Source organism: Cyanidioschyzon merolae, chromosome 14, assembly GCF_000091205.1.
Source record: "Cyanidioschyzon merolae strain 10D DNA, chromosome 14, complete genome".
NCBI classification, from domain to species: domain Eukaryota; phylum Rhodophyta; class Bangiophyceae; order Cyanidiales; family Cyanidiaceae; genus Cyanidioschyzon; species Cyanidioschyzon merolae.
The window spans coordinates 534,202-554,017 of NC_010140.1; the positions used below are offsets into that span (position 1 = coordinate 534,202).

Consider the following 19,816-nt stretch of genomic DNA (forward strand, 5'->3'; position numbering starts at 1 on the left):
AACTTTCAGAGTTGTGGGAGCTCAGTCTGGTACCTATACAAGTGCTTACGAATGCGTACGGGTGTGCTTCAGCTACGAATGCGCGTGAGAGCAACCGCGAGTAATGCGCTGCGCTTCCTGGACTGGACAGGAAGCTGCGTTAAGAAGCCGTTTGGGAAAGCGTTATTAAATTTTGCTGTGTTTCAGTATCGTGGAGCTTTTGAGTTCCACCATTTAATGAAGAGACTTTATGGAGCCGTTTAGGGTACAAGTATCACCAGAACCGGATCAAAAACACACAATAAGGTGTTCGGTACTGGGAGCTCTACACTGACCACGCGTGGAAAACACATAGCGGGTAGCTGCTCACGGGTTCGGGCGTGTCTCGTTACCCGAATGCTGACATGGCTTGCAACTATTTTTCAGAGGTGTTGGGGAACCGAACCTAGCGTGTGGGGCTCGCGTGGCTGGCGCTGTCGTGGTGCGCCGCTTCAAGGGCGCTCTGCTTGATGTTCGCTTTGCGTAACGGGTCCTCTGTCCATAGGTTCGCTCTTCGGTTCGTGGTGCCCTGGGCGAGCGCCGATAGCCGTTAGCGTCGCTAGAGCACGTACGAGTATTACTCAGGGAACGTGTATGCAACCGTCAGGGCAACGCTTCGCCGACAAGACTGCTGCTCCCTCAAGGTGTTTGGGCGCCTTCCCGTAGCCGATGCAAATGCTCCCCGCAGCCGTTCTCCACCGTCATTCTAAACGGATCTGTTTGTGCAGAATATGCAGGCATGCACATTGTCGCATGCTTTTACATGCCTGGAAGATTCACTTTGAGCTATATATGCAGGCATGCACATTGTCGCATGCTTTCAGCACTGCAAACTCTACATACATGCACGAGAGGTTCCTCATCTCGCGGTGCATAGAGGCGACCGCTTAGCAGTATGCCTTGTGTATATCGATGTCATTATTTTGTGTGTCCGTCAATTGCGGTCCTCTGCCTTACTTGCAACCTCCGAGAGGTTAGCCACGAAGAAGTGGTATCGTGCGCATGCACTGCTCAGTTTGGCGTTCCTGGACCTCACCTATTCAAGGATGCATCGTCACAGTCGCGGAAGTATTCGCAGAGGCGGATAATTTGAGGCACTGTACCCGGCAGCTACTGGGTGTCCAGTAGCGCGGGGTTCCGCCTTCTGTCACAACACTCCAATGGATCGTTGCAATGTCGGAGGCGTTGGTGCTAGCTCCGTCAGCGTATCGCTCAGTGTCTGGGGTATTTCGCTAGTTTTGTTGCCGGAGGGTTATCTCCTGCATCCATCAGAGCACACTGGATTTCGGGCTGTGGGTCCCTGACTGCATGCATCTCTTGCATGAGAATGAGACGCTCAGCGCGTAGTTCAGCAAGCCGCTGCTCGAGGCTAGCTATGCTATCCTGCAGGCGTAGTTCTGAGAGTTCGCTGCCCCCGAAACAGGAGCTTACAACTTTCTTCATTCTCGGAAAATATTCGAGCAGAAGCGCATCCTTCAGTCGCTCCAACTCCCGACGCTTTTCCCGCAGCATCAGAGCGCTGACCTCGTCAGCACGTTGCTGCCAAGAAGCAGCGTCATCTGCACGTTCGTCTCCATCCGAGGGTTCTCTACCAGATTGTTCACGAGCAAGTTCCAACTCCGGTACGGTGTCTACGTGCAGGGTGTCGAGTGCAAGCTCTAAGGCACGCGCCACTCTGGGCAGGAAGCAGAAAGCGCTCAAGATGTCTTCTGTAACCAGCTCACCGCGAGTTTCTAGCCGGGACAGCGCTTCTGCGAGAGCAGCCGGCTGGCTCTGCGACCATTGCTGGCTCCCAGCTTCCATTTACGTATCGATGAAGGCCTCCAAAACGAGGGTCTTGCGTTAGCAGCGAGCTCGAAAGCGTACAAACAAGTACATTCCACGTCGACGGAGCGGTAGCGCCAGCATCCCAGTGCTGTTGCAGCTGGCAGTGCCCTTGAGCCGTACGCAGCGAGCTGCAAAGAACCTCCTTTGCACGTTCTTGGAAAGGTGAGCGACTGTAGGCGCGTGGGCATGATCTTGCATAAACTGGAGTACTTGCGGAAGAAAACTATCTTGCTAGCGAGTCAATCGCCACGAAGGAGAGAGATCTTGCGTCTACTAGGTTTAGAGCCTGTCGTCGTGCCGTCCGGATTCGATGAGGAGTCTCTTGACAAAGGAGTCTTTGTAACGCCAGCGGCATACGCAGAAGAGAACTCCCGACGAAAAGCATTCGCGGTCTTGGAAAAGCTGAAAGACCGGAACGCGTTGAAAGTGGAAACGGAGCCGCTGAAACCGGACTTTATCGTGAGCAGCGATACGATCGTCGTCCTGGACGGGCATATACTGGAGAAGCCAACGGACGAAGGCGACGCCTTTCGAATGCTCCAGCTTCTATCGGGACGCAAGCACTTGGTCATCTCCGCGGTTACAGTGCTGAATGTCATTAACCTAGAGAGCCGTACCTTCCACATGGAAACTGAGGTTGAGTTTGCGGAACTGACGCCCGAAGAGACCTGGGCATATATTCGGACTGGGGAACCCATGGACAAGTCCGGCGCCTACGGCATCCAAGGATACGGTGGTGCTCTGGTTCGTCGGATCGAAGGCGACTTCTTCTGCGTCATGGGGCTGCCCATGCATGAATTCTGTAAAGTGCTGTCAGAAATGCTGGATTAAGATGACGGCTCACTAGGATGCAGTTCTTGAACGTGCTCCGTGCCGCATGCCGCTAGAAGTACGCAACCTGTTTGGGATAGGTTCACGAAGAAGTTATGCTCCCGAAATGTTCGCCTGTGCTGGCGTCTGTGACTTGTTTTCTCTTGCACAGGCGCTTAGAGTCATAAGTATGTTTGTTTCCGTCTGTAATAAGTCAAATTAGTGCGATTGTGGAAGCTGCCTTCATTGCAATGCCCTCGACGTGAGAGGCTCCTTGCCGGAGGCTGATTCCGAACGACACGCTGCTTGGTCACGATCCTGGAATACGCAGTGTGTGTAGATGATTGCAGGCTCCATTTTCGGCTGTTTCATATATGCGACAGAAGGCGCTGGGCATGACGAGGTCTTGCAATGACCCAAATGGCGCACCTGAACGATCTCCGGATTGTAAACCGCTCCTCGGGGCTTCCGTGCTCGCTGCAGATCCATAAAGCGTAACTACAGAGCACTTAGCATCTGTTGCACGAGTAGGAAACTGGATGGAATGCTCCACTCCAACCTGCGGCGATGCAGCACAGCAGATCCAGATACAATATTTGCAGGACATTTCGCGTCAAGTGCACAGGTAGGAAACTGAAAAGAGTGCTCCGCTCCAACCTGCGGCGATACAGCACATCAGATACAGGTAGAGTCTTTGCAAGACATTTCGCGTCAGTTGCACAGTTAGGAACCTGACAAGAGCACTCCACTCCAGCGAACCGCAATGCAACACAGCAGATCCAAATAAGTCTTTGCTGGACATTTCGCGTCAAGTACACAGATAGGAACCTGAGAAGAGCGCTACGCTCCAGCGTGCTGCACCGCAGCCCGAGCTCTATACACGAGATACGCGCTGAAGCGAGGCTCCCGAGCACATCCAGAGCTACTAGCGACTGTCCAGGGCCCACCGGACGTCGATGCGTCACTAGGATTAGACAGGTCCGCGGGAATTGAACATTTAATCGAAGATCAATGGTTCCGATTTCATCTCGACTTTATGATTGCCAGGAAGTGGTGCGTTAATCGCGATTACATAAGCGCTTCGGGCTCTTCCAGCTCCATCAGCTTCGCGCACAAGGACGGCACAACCTGTGCAGGCCAGAGACCCTCGACGATTCGCTCCCTACCGAGCAGGATCAAGCGTAGGTCGTAACTGTAGGGGCTGCCCGAGGCGCCTAGCCACATCAAACTGCTCTCGAACTCGGCAACAATTCTGCTGCTTTCTCCGTCAGACGCGTTCCACGAAATTCGCTCCTTACAAAACCCATCCCCCGAATGCACGGGTACACCTTGCGCGGTGGGTTTCGACGCCACGCCATTCATTATATCGCCCATTTTGTACTGTAGGGCCTGCACCAGCCTCCGAAAATGCCGGAATTCCTCGCGCGAGAGTGCAATCGTCCAATGATCATCGCCCACGAGAGCACAGTCAGACGGCGGTGCCGCGGGATCGTGGCCGATCTTGAAACCTGGCCCGCTGAAAACATACTGGGGACGTACGCCTCGCGGTGCCGAATGATCGCCATCGCGTACTATAAGCGAGCAGCAGCCATTGATATCGCACTCCACGATCATTTGCGCAGGCTCACTTTTCTGGATTGGGAGCTCCATGGCAGGAGCAGAGTATTCATCGCCTTGCAGTTGCTGCCCCATTTCGTCCAGATTTGGAGTCGACGCTGCTGTGTAGGTTACGCTGTTTGCATAGTCGTCACCGGCATCGTTCAGGCCCGTCCGAGGAAGCTGGTACCAGCCGGTAGTGTCCTGCTCGGGCTCGACAAACAGCTCCGCATCGGAGACCGCAACTTTCCTTCCGACTTGCGCGCGAACTGCCTCTTGTCCGGACGCCGCCTTGCCCTCTTCTGGGCGCATCTTTGCCCGCACCTCTTGCAGCAGCTCGTCGAGCTGTGAGCGCAAATCGTCCAGTGCTTTCATCGCCTGCTTGCGCATCCGCTCCCTTCGTTCGCTGATTGCCCTCAGCTCAGCCTTAAGCTGCTCCTGTGTCTTCCGCGGCCGCATAGGAAGCACGCTGGGAATATCCGCATGCGACTCGCCTGAATCGCTGGACGGTATCGAAGACGACTCCTGGAGCGTTATCAGCGGTGCCGTCGCGCCACGGCGTCGCCTGCCGGTGCCCTTAGCATCGACCCTGGAGCTTGATCTCGCTGCCACGGCAACCGAGGGACACAGACTCCAGGCACCGGGATACGCAAAACCAATCATAAGCACAAAAATAAACGCGTATCTCTGCGCAGCTCAGAGAAACTCCAACGGTGTCACCGCTTGCAGCAGCGAATCGAGGAGAGTTTTCTCGGAATGAACTGCGAACGTGCACCGGGTCGCGACGGTGCTCAGCTGGAAGTCGCCGCCGCCGCCGCCGCCGTGCTGCACATCTGAATGGATTGACGGGCGATACAGGATGTTGTTGTGGTACAGTCTTTCATCTCCATTGTGTTCCATCCCCGGGGTTCTTGTTATCAAATGCTTTTCGCAGTTTATAGCAGATTCGGCACAAGTGCGTTCATTTAAAAGAAGTACAAATTCCAAAGGAGCGGTACGGACATGGAAGTCTAGGATCCTGGAGGGTCGATGTCGGCGCCTGCTGGAAAAAGCACGGAATACAATGCCGAGCTCAGAGGACCAAGAGAAGATGAAGAGGCAAAAGCAGGAGGTCCGACGTCAACAGCAATTCGAAAGGCTAGACTGTGAAGAGATTGTAGTGGAAGCCAGTCTTCATCGACATATCAATGATCCGCACAAGCGAAATATGCAAGAGGCCATCAGAAACCGTATCGCGTCGTACTCTACGAGTGTTTGTATCGCTTCTCCAGGAATAATCCGTTTGGTGAGGGAGATGGATCACGACGTGACGGAGATCAAAACAGTCGAGGTTTCGGGGGAATTTTTCGACAGGACCTTTATTCGTTACCTGATGGTTGGCACAGGGGAAATGTCGAGGAGAAATGAGCGAGTGCAAGCCCCGCACGAAAATCATGCTGAATAACGCTTCAACGGTACTAGATATAGGGACACTGGCGAATCTACGAATACGGCGTGATGGACAACATCACGAACCTGAAGAGCCATATGACCGTGAACCTCAAACGCTTCATGATACGCTCCATCTTTGCGTTCTTCCCTGGCCTGTCTCGCAAGCGGACATGGGCCATCATCGATGTCAGCATGAACGATCGTCGGAACGAAGAGGAGATCGAAATTGTCGGTAAGAAGACGCCACGCAAGAGAAAGAATGAAGCTTCTGTAATCCGCGCGACTATTCATGAGCACCGTGCGGTCTTGGGTCTTGTAAATCCAACAGAAAAGGTAACAGATACAAAAAAGACGCTATCCCCTCATCCTGCGCTGTTTCGTCCTCCTGAACCGAGAGCTCGAACGCAAGCCCGATATGGAGCAGCGTGCGGAAGAAAAAGCAGAGTCGGTGGAACGGAAGGTTTCCCTACTTGGGAAGCGCTTCGGCGTCGTTCTGTTGTGCAACATAAAGTCATGTTTCATGAGTATCGATTCCAGCGTCCTTTACGGTATTATGAGGGATATGTGTCCGGAGTTCTTTATCAGCAACAAGGAGTTTACAGGTCAAAACCGGGAAACTTATTGGAGAAATAGATTCGATTCAAGCGTTTCAACACGAGCAAGAAAAGGGTACGCACGGGGCGATCGAAACCGATGTATTAGCCATGCGTGTGCACTATCAGCGCTTAACGGCAGATTGTCCAGTTCCGTCGTCGGCTTCGCCCTCGGCGAAGCACAAAAAGAAGAAGGCGGGCCCTGGAACGTATAATCCCCCGGAGAACAACTTTGTCGTCGGCGTGGGCCCGGAGAACAAGGATATCATGAGCATCGCTGTGTCCAAGTGTGGGGAGGATGGTATCGACGGCAACTTATGCCAAAAAGACATGCATCTTTTAAAGCTATCGAGAGCGAAATATTACAGAGATTCTGGGGTATTTAATGCGAGGAAACTAATTGAGATATGGAACTCAGGAGTAAAGGAGCATCTGGAAGCGATCAGCAATGTAACGCTCCGCGGAGTGTACTTTCGAGTTTTTCCGGAATTCATGGAAACCCAAGCTGCTCATTACGAGGAGCTGCGGAAAGAGTACACAAAGCCGCGTTGGGCTCGTCAGCGTATGAACCTGTACAGACTGAAGCAGCACGCACTCGCCGACTTCCTTAATCTGTTGACCGCCCTCAAGGAGGACAAGAGTCAAAGGCTTTTATTGGCACACGGAGCAGGGAACTGGGCGTCCAAAAAAGGGAGCATACGAGCTCTATCGGCACGAGCGGACATGGAGTGCGCACTGCGTTTTGTCACAATATCGATACATGAGTTCCGAATAGCGTACGTGCTCGATGGGCTGGAGTGTACACTTCAGAAGGTCGATACGGACAGAAGCCAGCCGAGCGTTTCGGAGACAGAAAAGTCCGGAGAGCGGACAGAAGAGCAAATGGAACGGAGGGCACGAGTTCGGGGAATCCTTGCATATTTGAGTACAGCCAGCGGCAATGCTGGAAAGAGTCGGTGAATCGAGACTTCAACGCCGCCACCAATATCAGGAAATGTGCGGTGCTGGAGAAGAGACCCCAGGAGCTGACGCGATCCAACTTTGTCGTGCAGCCTATCAGGGTCGAAGTGTACAAGTAGCTGAAGACGATAGCAGCGGGCCAGTCAAAATAGGCCGTAAGGCGCCTGCGCGTTGGTATGAATTTATCCAACACGGCCGAGAGAAAGTTTTCGTTTCACTGAGCGTTTGTGAAAGTTGTGTGGCTTTGTTGACGGGCGCATGGTTGCTTTCTTGCAAAGTGGCGCGTTTCCGCTCAACGGCAAGCTATGGAGTTGGACGGCGTCTCCTAAAGGGAGGCCTCTTCGCTGCGAGCGGACCCGGAAGCTGTCGTGGCGTAGAGGCCGTGGCTCCTGGTCGGTGCGGGCGTCGCACTCGGGCGAGACGGACCCACGACTGGTGCAACTTGGTGGAACAGACCGCACAGGAACCTCAGGCGACCACGAAAGGTTGCTGTGGGAGGCGTTAGAGCGCGACGTGAGCGAAGCTGAAACCGTAGGTAAGCTTCCACAGCCTTTGAGGACAGAGCTTTTGTCGAAAATAAGGGAATTTGTAGAAGAGGTAGCGCAGCGTCAGTCAGTGCACGATCTGAAAAGTGCGGATTTCGCACTTAAGGATGAGGCCCTAGCGCCCGACAGTCAGTGGCAGCTCGTTGAACCTAACGAACCGTCGGACGCGGTTCGCTCCACCCAGCCCAGGCGTGCATCGAGTTTTGGGCCGGCTGCTGACTGCCTCACACAAAGCCCGCGAGATCGGCTCGCTTCTCAGCCCGGAGGCGCGGACTTTAATCAAAACGGCCAAGAACGCCTTGCAGGCATCAATACCTCAGGCGTGGACAGCCCTGAGAAAAGGTCAGTGTGTCCGCCCACTGCCGTACACAGAAGGAGCACTGTTTCCGTTCACGCGGAAGAGTGGACTTGGTCAGATGATAGCGCGTACGACCCGGTTGATGGAGCGAATGAATACAGACCCGAACAACAACTCAACTCTGATACGCCAAACCCGATACGAGGGAGTGCAAAAGACCCCTCTGAAAGAGATATCAAAGCCCAGGAGTCCGCGCACCACGCTACCGAGGATCGAGAAATCCTCTCAGAATTGTCGGAAGTCGAGCATGCCAACGACGATCGTACCCTGGACACACGCGATGCGTATGGGCGGATGCAGCAGCGCTTGCGCCCAGCGTCACGCACGCAAATGCGCATGGATGTGCCTGGCAACGACACGCAGCGCGCGCGCGAAGATGCACGAATCGGCCCCGAGCAGCCTGTGTCGCAAGCATCGATGCGCCCTGGGAAACGCTATCGACGGCGAACTGGGAACGGGACACGTGTCGGGATAGCGACCCCCGAGCCGGAGCAGCCTCCGGCATCGCGCGCCCTGCCAGAGCGGCTCGCGAAAGATGCCCATGACTCCGCAACGGATGAGGAAGTCTTCAGGCTGGCCCGAATGTATTATGCTCAGTTTCGAGGGATGCTAAGTCTCGCACTTCGAGAGGTATCGGAGTGCAACGCTGAACGGTGGAATCGACGCGAGAGGCTCACGAGTCGTCTCCGCTCGACCCTGGAGGGTGCCATCGCGCTTCTGGGAGAAGCGGGCACCGAAAGACTCGTGACTACCAATGACATGAACGATCTGCTGAGCTGCCTCGCGGGGCTGCGTTTCCTCGACGAGCTGGAGGAGGTCCTCGAACTGATGGAGTCGCGAAATATTCCACGTGACAATCGCACGTATACCCTCGTGCTAGACGCCCTCTGCAAGGCGAAGCGCATTGATACCGCCATCGATATATTTGAGAACTATGTGGTTCGTGGGGCCGCCCAGGATGGAGCACCCTGCGGCGGTCGGCATCAACGCGCTAGTCGAGTGCATCCTACCCTTGTGATGTACAATATACTTATTGGGGGCTGCGCACGGACCCTGCGTCTGGACAAGGCGTTTGAGTTTTTCGAACGCCTACAGAGTCCTCCTGACAACTTTTCGCCGGATACCCATACATACTGCGCTCTTCTGGATGCCTGCGCTAGGTGCAGTAACACGGAGCTCGCGCTGCACGTCTTTGAAGAAATCGAGCGCAAGGGCGAGCAGATAGACAGTGCGGTGTACGGAGCTCTGCTCGCGGCAGTTGCCCGCTCTGGAGACCGTCGCCTCGCGTTCGCTGTTCGCGGACTCATGCGACGCCGTGGCCTTGCTCCGACGACTGCGGTGTTTGCCAACTTGATGGAGCTCTGTGCGGCGGATGGGGACTATTTAAGCGGCTTTGCACTTCTCCGGGAGATGCGGGCCTGGGGTAGGGATCCCACGCATCCCATTTACGTGAATCTCATGAATGCCTGTGGACGCAGTGGCCAACCAGAGTACGCAATGGCGGTTCTGGACTTGATGAAGTCGAATGGCGTTGCTCCATCGGAGTCAGCGTACTGTGCTCTTATCGACGCCTGGGCGCGCATCAAGCGCCTTGATCGAGCGTTCGGAGTCTGGAGAGATATGCGAGCCGGCGGCTTTGAGCCGCGGCTGCGTACGGCGAGTGCGCTGCTTTCTGCGTGCAGGCGCTGTAAGAATCTCCAAGTGGCACACTGGCTCTACCAAGCGCTCAGGGCGGAGCTTGCTCGGGAACGACGCACTGCGGAAACTTCCGAAGACGGTACGAATTCCTTAGCGTCGCAGCAAGTGCAGATATTCCGCACGATGATGGAACTCGCCTGCGACGTGGGCGACTACCGTCATGCGGTGCTGATCTATCTCACGGATGCCGCTCAATCTGGGCTCCTAGAGAGCAAACATGCACGCTTGGCATTGAGGTCGAGTCTTCGTCGACTCCGGCAGGCGGTGTTTCGATGCTCGGCAAGCGGAGACGATATGGAGACGCTGCGGAACGCGTTTCGTAACCTGGTCGATGCACGGGCGGCGCAGATATAGGGCGCAATGGCCGCGGACTCTCGCCGCATGAACACCACCCAATGGTGTTTCAAGTGGGTCCTAAATACATCTAATGCTGTATTGCGAAAGCTTTTTATGTTCGATGTAGTTATACCGACGAAGTGCATGCTGTGCGTATGCGTAGAGAGGCAGCTTTCGGGTATGCTTAAAGAGCAGCGACCTCGGGCCTCGTAGCGATGACGCGACATCGATTCCGTAGAAAGAGTGGTGAAATTGAGTGGTCGCCTGGCAGCGAAGCACGAGGGATACGTGCCGATGCCAACATTGCTGCCTTGAGCGCTGGATACGGAAATTGCGGAGCAGGGACGGAAGCCGGCGAGGGTGTCGTATGGGATGGAGGCTTTCAGGGAGGTCTCCGAACACGCCGCGCCCAAGAGACTCGTGCACCTATGGCGGATACTGCTCCAGATGCCGGGTCCGGTCGAATGCCCACACGTGGTACGTCCTCTGAGCATATGGATTGGTTGTGTGGTTCTGGTTGCGCCTTGGCTTGCCTTGCGCCGAGCGTGCTGCGCTGAGGTTAGCGAGCGCCCGCCAATCAGGACCTGACCTCGCGCGCATCCAGCAGTGGTTCAAACATGCTGCGCCCGTTGAAATGTCCTCAGAGTTGCTTGCATGTGGGCCCCAAGTGTTCTTTCCAACTTAATTCCGAATGATGTGTGGGCTTTTGCGCACGCCCGGCCGCTATGCCTGCGAGATGCACACGCGCTACCACACTCATCTCAGGTTAAAATAGAAAAAGAACGAAGCGCACTCTGCCTGGATTTTTTATTTTCGAATTTTTTCTTAGACCTAGGTTATTGACGTTCGAAGATCATCAGTAAGAGTTTATACACTTGTACGAGGTTGCTGGGTTCTCTTTCGTTTTTTTCGGAGATGCTCCTTCGACGCGTTGCGGCTGGAATTTATTCCTTCACCGCCACCAAGATGACTCGCGATGTATTCGAACGCGGGTTCCTAAAATGACGGATATCATTATCCCATTCATACGTAAAAGACTCAAATCTTCGCATTTTCTCAAATGTAGCATGCACAAACCACGCATTTCTCAACCTGCCAGCCTTTCTGTTTGACGGTAATTCGAGGGCGCAGCGACTGACGCCGCTGAACTGAGGAGCAACGAATCTCGATGTCGCCTATTGAAAACTTGTTCACAAGCTGATGACGAAAAGTGACTGAAAATGCCACGACAAGTGATTGATTCCGTTTGAAAAATGAATCCTCCTATGTTTATGGTCATCGACGAAATGGAATTCATCACCTACATCATAAGTCTTACTGGATATGCTCCCAGAGGCTTACATCTCTTCTGTTTGGATGGAGAAGGGTGCTGGACTCGGACCTGTCATCGCAGCGATCGCCTCCGGTGTAGGCTGCGCCACTCTGTTTCGCGGAGGCGTGCATGGCTCGAGCTTTCTCGACTTGTTTCCCTGCCTGGGTTTTCCTTCTGGTGCTCGTATTATCGTGGACAATATCGTGTTATACAATTCCTGTATCCAACGGAACAGCATACGCTATCGTGAGTAGCAGACAGAGTACTGGTCGAGGGTATCGCCTTACAGAATTTTTTATCGTTTAGGGTGCGGCACCTGGCGCGGAAACGAAGGAGGACACCGACGACATCCCTCAATTCCCGTCACGGGAATGTATCGAGCACCGCAGCACGCTTTCACCTACCGCAAAGCGGTGCTCAGAGTAGGGGATATTGCAGCGGACTTATGGGAACACCTGATCACGCTCACGTATTGAGAGTGCAAATAGTGTATCCAGGCTCAATACGAAGAAGATGAAAATGGGAAGCGAAGCATGGATTGCAGCTTCCGTCTCTGAATCAAATGCCTGAACAACATCCGGAAGTACCAAAACCACGACTTGAACATTGTCTCCTTTATCTTTTGCCAGCAAACAATGAATCTGGATAGACAGAAGAGACCTGCGTAAAATAACCCTGAGATAAGAGACAAGCAAATGAAGCAGTCGCATAACCAAGTCCACAAACGCTGGTATTGATAATCGTGGAAAGAGACCCAAACTTTAGTATGCACGCCCGTATTCGCGCAATGGGCGTTTTTCATGGTTCTCAACTGGATGTCCGCGTTGCTCTGTGTCGCTTGCTGCAATGCTTCAAAGAGAGCGCTAAACTACTCGTTTCTATAAATTACAAATTCGGCCGCATCGCAGTACCTTATCGTTCCGAAAGGCGGTAATCGCAAGCACGACTTTTAGGTACATCACGGACATGCGCCGCGTACCGCCGTTTCTGCTCGCGAAACGCGCAGAGGGCCTCGGCCGGTGCGGCGTCATCAGCATCCCTGCCCGCGCTGCGCATGCGCTATCGTTGCTCCATATCGAGTTCGAGAACGGGAATACACGTCCTGCGAACAGGATGCCTCAGTACTGGCGCGTTGCTGGACTTTCGTATTTACAATATGCAAATGTTTGTGCGGAGTATGTGCGTCGTGTTCTGAAAGAACCTGAGCGTACGAAGGCGCTTTCCCGAGCGGGCTACTCGATGATAAAGGCGACCTGGAAGGACGGTAAAGTGGCCTCGCGCGTAACACTGGAGTCGGCACTGCTCGATGATCCAGTAAAGTCCATATCAGCCGCTGCTGCCGCTTCTGAAAAGAACAACTCCTGAGCCGCTTGACGCTGCCACTGGCACGGTGATGCAGCGCTCAACGCATGGCAGCGGAAGCCGCGCACGGGAGCTCGTGCCTTGGATCAGCCCGTATATGTGCAGCGTAAGCGCGGACTCCGCCCCTTGTATGGAGTATGTTCCTACGCATGACTGAACGGTGCGCGAGGCACGGCTTCACCGCCAATATCCGAAGGGTCGCACTGCTTTTCCCAGCTTCAGGATGATGGCGTTGCGGGTCGCTGTTACCGAAACGTATCTAGCGCCGTGAAGCGAGCTCCCACGCAGCAGCATAGTCGCCCCTAATTGCTGTGCTATACGCGGACGCGGGAGTTCCACATGAAGACTTCGGCTCGATGAGCGATGCAAAGTCCATCAGTTGGAAATTGAAGCGAATTGGATGGGTTTTGTTGCTATGCTCTACATAACGAAGCCGTCCGCAGTAGAGATAGTGCGAGTCGTACGGCTTGGGCATACGACAAAAGAGCAGTATATTGGTTTCTGATGCACCACGGCGTTCGCTATCAACAATCAGTCTGCGCAATGTCGGGTGTTCAGGGTCTTGGGTGCGCTGCGCGTACCAGACGATGTACTCACCAGATCCATAAAACACATTCACGTAGCCGCGGCCCAGCGAAGCATTCGGAATCGACGGTTTGTCATTTTGCAGCGCACGGTCACCAGCGGGCAGGTTTACAAACAACATCACTGCATTCCACCATTCACAGATACCTGACATGCGGTTGAAAACTGGCCGCACGGCAGCTGCGCATGCAGCTTCGATGACGGAGCGTTTTACTTGGCCTCCCAGACGCGGTGGTACCGGAACGAATCCTCCCAGGTATGTAGAAAGCTTGTCGACGTCGCAGTTCAAGTATTTTGTGGAGTTGCTTGCCGACAGGCTTACAGAAGCCGTCTCTCGTGGATCCGACACGGACGTGCGCAAACGCTTGCAACGGACGCCATGTAGGCGGGCAACGATACGGGAGTTCAATGGCTGCTCCTGGTTGGTGCACGCCACCAGTTCGCGTTCCCGTAGCCGTGTGGACCGACGCAGAGTGAAACTCGTGTTCCGGGTCTCTGTGGACTCTGCGTTTGCCTCTGGATTGTCCTCGAGTACGTGCGAGGGCGACGCTTCGCACGCTGCCTTGCACGGCCTTTTGGCCAAAGTCACGCTCCGAACGCGCTGCAAGCCCAGATCGTGAATACCAAACTGGTGTAAGAGTTCTTTGTTCCTCTCTATGCGTTGCTGCCGCTGGAGCTCATAGGCGCTCGCCCCAGATATCATGCTACCTGGCAGATTCTAGCGCATGTTCACCGCAGTCGCCTGCAGTCCGACGAGCCAATGCCGCCTGCGATGCTATCAGCGCTCGTTGCCGACAATCGCTATGGTGTAGACTTACGCTGGTCCCGGTATGGAGCGGCGTTCGTTCGTTTCCTAAAGGAACGCGAAAGCGGAACGCCTCTCAGACTTATTGAAACAACTCTAGGCGGCTAAAGTGGCTCGAGATCCATTTTTATTCGGTTTTAGGGTTTCGTTCTTGAGCAAAGTGGCGCCGTGGCTCCGTCGCTGCGTTCTTAGCCGGTTAACCGATCGCGCGTCCGCGTCAGACGCGGGTATGGCATACCAGTACTTCGGCGGCGATGACACTGCTCTAACTGCGGCAGCTGCAACGTATATGGAGCTGCTACGCGAAAGGCGGGACGCAGAGCTGGCATTGAAGCGTGCACGGCAGGAGGAGGTGGAAGCAAAACGCCAGTGGCACGAAAGAGCACGCAAGGCTGCCGACTTCAAGTCCAAGTTTCGGGATCTTAGCGACCCCTGCACGCACCATGAGGGGCGGATAGCCTTCCGTTGCATCGGACTGCTCCAGCGCGTCGGGGAGCGCGACAGTTCTGCGCTCTACAAGTTGCACGTTTCTAGAGCTTATGCACGAGGTTTACGTGGCATCGACGGCTTCGACGCTGTGTGGGTGCTTGAGGCCCATGAGCTCTGGGGTAGTGCCGGCGAAGCGCCGACAACGCCTTTCGTCACCCACAGCCTGCATCTCCGGCTATACAACTTGCTAAGGGTTGAGCGGCTGCCTGCTGACGAATGCATTCTTCATTTGCGCACGTTGGAAACACTAGGACAAGGCGCGAGCACAGAGCCAGCGCTGCAGGTCGTGGACGTGAAGCCATACATTCCAAATTATGACGCGCTTCACAGCTTGGAAGGGCATAAAGACACCGAAGGGCATTGAGTCTATTGGCCGCCGGCTTGACTGGGCAGCATCGATAGCTGACGTCAGTGGGCGCCTTCATGTGACTTCACTGACCCGACCCGACCCGACCCGACCCGACCCGACCCGACCCTCAAGTGGATGTGGTTTCATTAGCGCTTAAGGCGGCCTCCACGAGCATCACTTCCAGTGGAACCGCTTTGTCCGCTGGTGACAGGTTCGGAGGCCAGGCTGCACAGCCCGCTCGAAGGCGGTTGTCACTCGGGTTCCACGACCCTGCGACGAGTGCGCTGGAAAGCTTTCCAGTCGTACCGATGAATAGTGCCGCGCCAACCCTCTTTGCAAAGTGGCGCGCAGGCTTCTGCTTCAGTATGCTCTCGACTGTTCAGGTGTGTTCTCTCTTGGTCCAGCAACTTGTAAAGCGTCAACGCAGTCGACCCCCTGAGTTGGTCCTTACGTCGTTGCTCACGCAGAAAGCGCAAGCCATACGCCCCTTTCCAGTCCAGAAACCCGGTCGCAAGCACTCTTGCAGGTGGAAGGACTGAAAATCCAAAGTCCCGAGCATACAGCGTATGCCATAGGGCAGAATCGTCGAGCACGTTTTGGAGAAAGCGTGCGGTGCGCTGCAAGTTTGCTGCAGTGCGGCCATCTAGTTTGAGAACAATTGAGCGCCAAATGTCCTCCGGCAGGTCTCCAAGTTTCGCGCCAGCAAAACTCATGCGCCCACTAGTCCAGACAGTTTCCAGTTTAGGAGCACCTCAGTGCCGTTGAACGCTGCGGCGTTCAGGCCTGCTGGTATGAGCGGGTACAGAACCAACGATCGTTTTCAGAGACGTTCTGGCTCGTTGGCTGATCGAATGATTCTTCCAATTTTCCGTTCGTTCAGTGAAGCAGCGCTTTTGATAGTTCATAGCAGCCAATCCTGATCAACGTTGAAAGACTTGATGCGCTTTCTTTGTAAGTGCCTCGGAGATGATGTTACATAAAGTAAGAGGACGTTCGTAGCGGTGGATTATATACTGGGTGCAATGGGTTCTGGAACACCTGCCCAAGCACGCCCTTTTGAATCGTTTTCTGCTAGATATTCAACACAAAGAATGTTTTTGTGGATTGCGGAAAGGAGACGGAAAGACTTTGAGATGACGGCTAGCTTGCGAAAATGCCGAAACTTCTACAAGTCTTTCATTCTTCGATTTGCACTCGGATGAGCCGCTCTTCGTGCAGTCCATATCGTGAAGCTCGAGCATCCAGAGTAGAACTTATAAAAATGCTTGTGGGCGACGGCCTTCTCGATAACCGATTCAACTTCATACGTGCTCTGAGAAAGACTACCAAAAAGGCCACCGTATTCGAAGAGTCCATACCGTTAACAAGCACGGTGATGAAGCGGCAGAGATCGACGAAGGAAGAAAGGGCGCCTCTATGAAAAGCCATTGCGCGTTGACCGGTACGCGATCCACTTCGGACTACAACGCGGACGCTTTATAGTCTTTGAACTCAATTCTGTTTCACAAGTGTTGCGTTGTATAGCAGCAGGTCGGAATCACGATGGAATGCACTGTGTAGATCGTAGACGGATCGCTTGTAGTATATATTCTTTAATGAACTTTGCAAGGAGGACTGCATTTTTTCCTCATTTCAGTACTAACACAGTACTCAGATAGTTGAGAGACACTGAAAGAACCAAGAACATGCGTCCCTCGCCAAAAACCGATATTCTCTAAGAATGATTGCCGGTTGTCGTGGTAAACGACCCATTGCACACCTTCCGGGAAGGAAAAGCGACGACAGTAGCCGCCACAGGCATCTCCGTTTGTCAACAGCTCGTTCATATTGTCCAGAAAACACTGGGATACAGTCGTAAAGAAGGTCATAGATCATTCACGGACATCTTCCACCGCAATCGCAATTACGGAATCACTGGAACGTCGCGATCGGAATGAAGTACAGGGACGTCGGCTTTCTCGTTTTAGTTGATGTGACTTGCTTCGAAGGAGACGATCGGAGCCCATCTGGGTATTCGCGGAGCAAATAGCGCGTTGTATATCCGATCGAACTCCAAGAGAACCATGACATCATCTGTAACAGCTGCGGTGGATACATTTGGCGACATTAGTTTCGCTCGTCGAGATGGCTCATAAAACAGCACCCATGACATGGAATCATCAAATACTTTTTCCACGACACCTGGCAATGTCCTTCCATTGGACAACGTGGCATTTCACCATTCCCCTCGAGTTCGAGTATTTGCCGATTCTATTCGGGTAGAATCCTCTCCTCGCCGACGATCGAGAGAAGAAGAAGAGGTGAGATAAACCAGAAAAAGTGTGTGCCTGAAGGGACGATGACGAGACTGTAATGGCACAGAGGGCACAATTTCGAGGACTCCTCGCATTGATCAGTTCAACCAGCGCCAATGCACGTAATGAGTTCATGGACCGAGACACCAACGCCGCCATCAATATCAGACGATGTTTGGTGCTGAAGACGAGACCCAAGGAGCTGACGCGATCCAAAATCCCAGGGGCAGCCTCCCAGGCTCGAAGTATGCCCGTATAAAAACTGAAACCGATAGTAGTCGTTCAGTCGGGAAAGCCCGGGAAGCGTCTGCGAGTGGGTAGATATGTATCCTCCATGGTTGTGAAACGTTTTCGTTAAGCTACACATGTAGACGCCAGGGGACCTGATTCGTGGAAAAGGGTACACCTGCATATGGGAACACAAAGAGAGGTCAACCGCAGTTGCTAAAGAAGAGACAAGCGAGAATGACGAAGACATCCGCCCTAGCAACGATTCAGTTGCTTGCTCGCGTACAAGTCGCCATAAAAGACAGGATCGCACGGCTCCTCATCTTTCGTACAAGCGCCCTTCGCGGCTGCTCCGCTCCATATTCCTCTGGCCTGTTCTTGAACAACTTCGATTTCTATCCCTGAAAAAATCAAAGAGTATGCAGCTGAGGTTGGCGTTGAGCTGCTCTTTGTGCCCCCGAAATCTACCTGGTTCAATCCAGCCGAAGGCGTTCCTCTGCTGTAAAGAGTCATTTTTACCCGCACACACCAGTTCTCGAGTTGTATGCATCCGTCACTCCGTTCTTTGCCGAGTTGCTCCCTATTTACACCAACCCTTAACTGCCCTGTTTCGTTTCCGCTCATGTGCGAGAAAGAGCGAGCAAGGTGTACTTCGGTCCGTGGTCATGACGCGTAAGGTGACGCAAATGTACTTGAGAAGCACTAGATACGAAGACAGCAAATGCCAGCTCCGGTGCCGTGGTCTACCCACTGCGTCTAAAACCCAGAGCAGAAACGGATATGAGGTACTGCGCCCGACTGCATTCGATTCCTTCAAGTAGAGAAGGAGGCGGAGAAGTATAAGAAGAAGGAACAACGGGACAATGAAGGGAAAGACTCTTCTTAAAAGCCGACGATGAAGGACGACAAGGAGAGACTGTCGAGGCGGAATGCCCGGTCTGAAGTCATTTTGTCATTGCCCCTGTACTAAAACATGTCAACAGAGAGAATCTTCCGAAACGTAGCACGGAGGGCCCCATTTCAGATGGGGTAACTTCTTACCCGAGCAGGACTTGTTCATCTACCCTTGCGTTGGCGCACTTCCTCAGGCAAATGTTGATCGGAGCTCTCTGTGCAAGGCTGCAAGCCGTCCATATTCCACCGGAATACGTTGATCAGTCCTTTGTCTGAGAACTGATGCTCGTGACAGAAGACGGGACACAGCCTGATTATGAATTCAAAGATTTGCATACACGCTTTCCGGAAGAACCAGACGCGATGCCGCGCAACCCAGGCGATGGGATGATCTGCAGCGACAGTGCCAAACGAGTACCAAGCCATCCTCAATAACCGTGCACGGGGTCAATGTAGAGCGCTTCATGAAAATCGCCTTGTGGGCGTTAGGGCTTCATCATAGAGGACCAGAAAAGTGGAGACGAATGGAAGGGATTCTTGGGGTTTCAATCAAGGCGAATGACGAGTTGGTTGCGGCGGAGAGCGAGCTGGTACCGGGATCGGGAGAAATGCCGCAGTGTGAGCGAGCGTCGCTGTAGCTCGTCGGAACTCATTGTGTGGTCGTCGGCATCGAACTGACAGAGGTCGTGTCCAAAGGATGTTTGAAACGCAATGCACGACTTGCTTGCATCTCGCACAATTACTTTCTCCTGAACAGAGCCCTCCGGAGCGCAGCAAACTCCATTCTCGAATCTGAACGTAATCCCCTCCTCAGGCGCGTATTAGAACTGGTTTCGACGTGCAACATCAAGGCTCGTAGAATCACCGAAGACTCGTTCGTGCTATGTGGATTGCTCAGTGAGCCACAGCTGGTCTCTGCGAGCAATCATTGAACATTCAGAGCACTCCACAAAGTGCGTTGGCGGAGCTCGTTCAAGGATCCTCGTTTTCAGGGAGGAAATGGAAATCCGTTGACAGGGAATACGGTGACTCAAGGCATATCAGTGTGCACGCAGCTGTAAAGCCGCGGCCTGTGCCGAGTAACGACGCTCGTTCTCAGCCGTTCAAAATCGACTAAAAGAAACGCTCACGAATTCGCGTGGATCTGTTTTTTTTGAGAATATCGTGGTTATTGCCTGTCCCTGAATCAGCACGACGCAGCCGAAGATCTGAACGGAAAGCGGGCACTGCTTCTCAATTTTCCCACGGATCGGCATTCTCGAGAGTTGGGCCTGATGGACTCCACGAGGCATCTCAACAGGTAGAATGGCGGCGTCGGGACCCACC

The 19,816-nt window shown here is 53.7% G+C and overlaps 5 protein-coding genes and 3 non-coding genes across 8 annotated transcripts, besides 2 other annotated features; 4 read left to right on the plus strand and 4 right to left on the minus strand.

Moving 5' to 3' along the window:
• Window positions 1–128: 128 nt before the first annotated feature.
• CYME_CMN216T lies at window positions 129–2,026 on the plus strand. Its single transcript, XR_002461481.1, has one exon. It is a non-coding gene; the product is annotated as a hypothetical transcript (transcript).
• On the minus strand, window positions 196–2,247 carry CYME_CMN217T. The gene has a single exon (XR_002461482.1). It is a non-coding gene; the product is annotated as a hypothetical transcript (transcript).
• On the plus strand, window positions 2,032–2,676 carry CYME_CMN218C (similar to maf protein; the record flags this gene model as incomplete). The annotated part of the gene is made up of 1 exon (XM_005537293.1): window positions 2,032–2,676. One exon carries the CDS (start codon window positions 2,032–2,034, stop codon window positions 2,674–2,676), a length of 645 nt encoding a protein of 214 aa, XP_005537350.1.
• Window positions 2,677–3,723: 1,047 nt separating this feature from the next.
• On the minus strand, window positions 3,724–4,914 carry CYME_CMN219C (hypothetical protein, conserved; the record flags this gene model as incomplete). Its single annotated transcript, XM_005537294.1, has 1 exon — window positions 3,724–4,914. The coding sequence occupies one exon, from the start codon at window positions 4,912–4,914 to the stop codon at window positions 3,724–3,726; it is 1,191 nt and encodes a 396-aa protein (XP_005537351.1).
• A 545-nt stretch (window positions 4,915–5,459) lies between these two features.
• Window positions 5,460–6,925: a sequence feature (repetitive element).
• On the minus strand, window positions 6,611–8,387 carry CYME_CMN221T. Its single transcript, XR_002461483.1, has one exon. It is a non-coding gene; the product is annotated as a hypothetical transcript (transcript).
• Window positions 7,494–10,190, plus strand: CYME_CMN222C (hypothetical protein, conserved; the record flags this gene model as incomplete). The annotated part of the gene is made up of 1 exon (XM_005537295.1): window positions 7,494–10,190. One exon carries the CDS (start codon window positions 7,494–7,496, stop codon window positions 10,188–10,190), a length of 2,697 nt encoding a protein of 898 aa, XP_005537352.1.
• A 2,407-nt stretch (window positions 10,191–12,597) lies between these two features.
• Window positions 12,598–12,849, plus strand: CYME_CMN223C (mitochondrial F-type ATPase F1 subunit epsilon, precursor; the record flags this gene model as incomplete). Its single annotated transcript, XM_005537296.1, has 1 exon — window positions 12,598–12,849. The coding sequence occupies one exon, from the start codon at window positions 12,598–12,600 to the stop codon at window positions 12,847–12,849; it is 252 nt and encodes an 83-aa protein (XP_005537353.1).
• Window positions 12,850–13,105: 256 nt separating this feature from the next.
• Window positions 13,106–14,134, minus strand: CYME_CMN224C (hypothetical protein; the record flags this gene model as incomplete). The annotated part of the gene is made up of 1 exon (XM_005537297.1): window positions 13,106–14,134. One exon carries the CDS (start codon window positions 14,132–14,134, stop codon window positions 13,106–13,108), a length of 1,029 nt encoding a protein of 342 aa, XP_005537354.1.
• Window positions 14,135–16,550: 2,416 nt separating this feature from the next.
• Window positions 16,551–17,715: a sequence feature (repetitive element).
• Between the last annotated feature and the right edge of the window lie 2,101 nt (window positions 17,716–19,816).